Consider the following 631-nt stretch of genomic DNA (forward strand, 5'->3'; position numbering starts at 1 on the left):
TATCTATCTATCTATCTATCTATCTATCTATCTATCTATCTATCTATCTATCTATATGTCTATTCCCCCTTTATTCCTCGCTCTCTCTATCAATCTCGTAGAACCCACTTACACCATTTCCTATTGTTTGTGTCTGATTTGATGGTTTGTCTGTTTCTCTACGTCAATGTTTTTTGTGGCGTAAAACCACGATGTTTGACCTAAAAGGAAAGCGGGAAGAAACACTGAAAAAAAAATGATTGTATATGGCCGGCAAGCTGTTCAACTGTTATAAGCCCAGAAAGCAAAATTTTTGCCAGGACATGGAAAATGCTGTTTTTTAAAATTCTTTTAAGCATGTCGTTACCTTACAATTATAAAGTTCTATGACCATTTTGGCCATTTTGAGTTACTAAGACCATGAGATTAGAAACCAAATGTTCTATCTGCACTATAAAAATCGTAAGATTTTTTGGAGTTGTTATGAAGATATTCAAAGAATTGTATTCGAAAAAAGCTTGGCATATTGTGAAACACAAACTTGCTTACGTCCAATTTCTAAAAAAAATAGGTGCTTAACAGATTGAAGCGTACTTACGTTACATATCTTTTTTTTTTACAACTCTATAGAAATTGAATTTTGGCAGAATGA

At 32.8% G+C, this 631-nt stretch overlaps 1 protein-coding gene across 1 annotated transcript in view; it reads right to left on the reverse strand.

Annotated features, from left to right (window-relative positions):
• Positions 1-373, reverse strand: part of LOC101861636 (neprilysin-1) — a gene marked incomplete in the record, with an annotated part of 31137 nt that extends 30764 nt beyond the window's left edge. The window contains 1 exon segment of the mRNA XM_035973258.1: positions 352-373. Within this exon segment, the coding sequence (XP_035829151.1) occupies positions 352-373 (22 nt within the window).
• Positions 374-631: the final 258 nt, after the last annotated feature.

Source organism: Aplysia californica, unplaced genomic scaffold, assembly GCF_000002075.1.
Source record: "Aplysia californica isolate F4 #8 unplaced genomic scaffold, AplCal3.0 scaffold00026, whole genome shotgun sequence".
Taxonomy (NCBI): Eukaryota; Metazoa; Mollusca; class Gastropoda; order Aplysiida; family Aplysiidae; genus Aplysia; species Aplysia californica.